The sequence below is a fragment of the Hyperoodon ampullatus genome (assembly GCF_949752795.1).
Source record: "Hyperoodon ampullatus genome assembly, chromosome: 13".
NCBI lineage: Eukaryota > Metazoa > Chordata > Mammalia > Artiodactyla > Ziphiidae > Hyperoodon > Hyperoodon ampullatus.
This window is the reverse complement of record NC_136926.1, coordinates 75711724-75712966: the sequence shown is the minus strand read 5'-3', so window position 1 is coordinate 75712966 and position 1243 is coordinate 75711724. Positions and strand designations below refer to the sequence as shown.

The window sequence follows — 1243 nt, the reverse complement described above, 5'->3', positions numbered from 1 at the left end:
GGCAGCTGCTTTCTCCTTCACTTCTTTGGGTTACTAGAGCAACTTGTCAGTAGATTAAAAAAAAAAAAAAAGACAACCTTTTGCATTACTTAAATCTTTCCAAGGCATGGGCTGGTACAACACAAACTTCTGTCAGATGCAACCAGTCTAAGCGTTCAAACATCATGTGCAATGCCTCAGTAGCAGCAGCCCACCTGCCCACTCCCACCGTGGACCTGCTTATTTGTGTATGATATTTGGAGCATCTGGAGGAGTGTGAATAGTATCAGGAAGAGGAGGGAGGAGGTCAGCGAAGTTGTGCAGAGCAAGCCTGAACATGTCATTGGTGCAAACCCAAGCATCATTGATGTTCTTTAATGGGAGCATCTGGTGGAACCCCATGACAGGGTCTTCATCGGCCTTGAACTGGTCCACAACCATGCTGATGATGCAGCTATCTGGCCTGGGCTGATGGTCCTGTGCTGTGATGCTGTCCTGGATTTTCTGGAACAGAAGGCTAGACAATTTCTCCACGGTGGCAGCTTTCCCCTGGAATTGCTGTCCTTCCCAAGTAAGACATGTCGCGTCAATATAACTTGCACCTGGTTGGGTTCTGTCGTTATCAAATAACTGGTAGTAATGTTGAATGAAGCTGGATCCAGTCTGCTCCCAAACTGGCTTGTCTCCCATTCTGGGGCGCCACCCCGCCTCGTTGAGACCCGAGGAGCTGGCACAATGGTGGCAGCAGTGGCGGCGACCCAGTGTGGTCTTCTCTCACCTTCCCTTGGCACCCCACTGCACTCTGTTGTTTTCATTTCTAAAAATAAATCTTTCTTGTAGAAAATGTGGAAAATACAAAAAAAAAAAAGAAATTGTATCACTATTATCTAGAAATAACCATTATTAACATTTTGAAATATTTCCTAAAGTTTTCCCTCTGCAATTTTTTCACACCCATGCACTCACACACACAAAATTGGTGTGTATATGCTACTTGGTATTCTGATTTCTTCCTTTATCATATCACGAATATTTCCATTTGATTACATATATTTTGTAATGACATTTTAATTATTAAATAATATGCTCTCATATGGATGTACATTTATTTAACCATTATTGTTGACCACTTGGATTGATGCCATTTTTCACTCTGTTAAATAGGACTGGGAAACACACCTTATACTTTAATCTTTTATAGCATGTTGCGTTATTTCATTAGGATTGATTTCCAGAAATAAGGGTGCTACGTCAAAAGTATAAA

At 41.8% G+C, this 1243-nt stretch overlaps 1 protein-coding gene across 1 annotated transcript; it reads right to left on the bottom strand.

The window, feature by feature from the left end:
* Positions 1-219: 219 nt before the first annotated feature.
* On the bottom strand, positions 220-669 carry LOC307062489 (nuclear transport factor 2-like; the record flags this gene model as incomplete). The annotated part of the gene is made up of 1 exon (XM_079718193.1): positions 220-669. The coding sequence occupies one exon, from the start codon at positions 667-669 to the stop codon at positions 220-222; it is 450 nt and encodes a 149-aa protein (XP_079574319.1).
* Positions 670-1243: the final 574 nt, after the last annotated feature.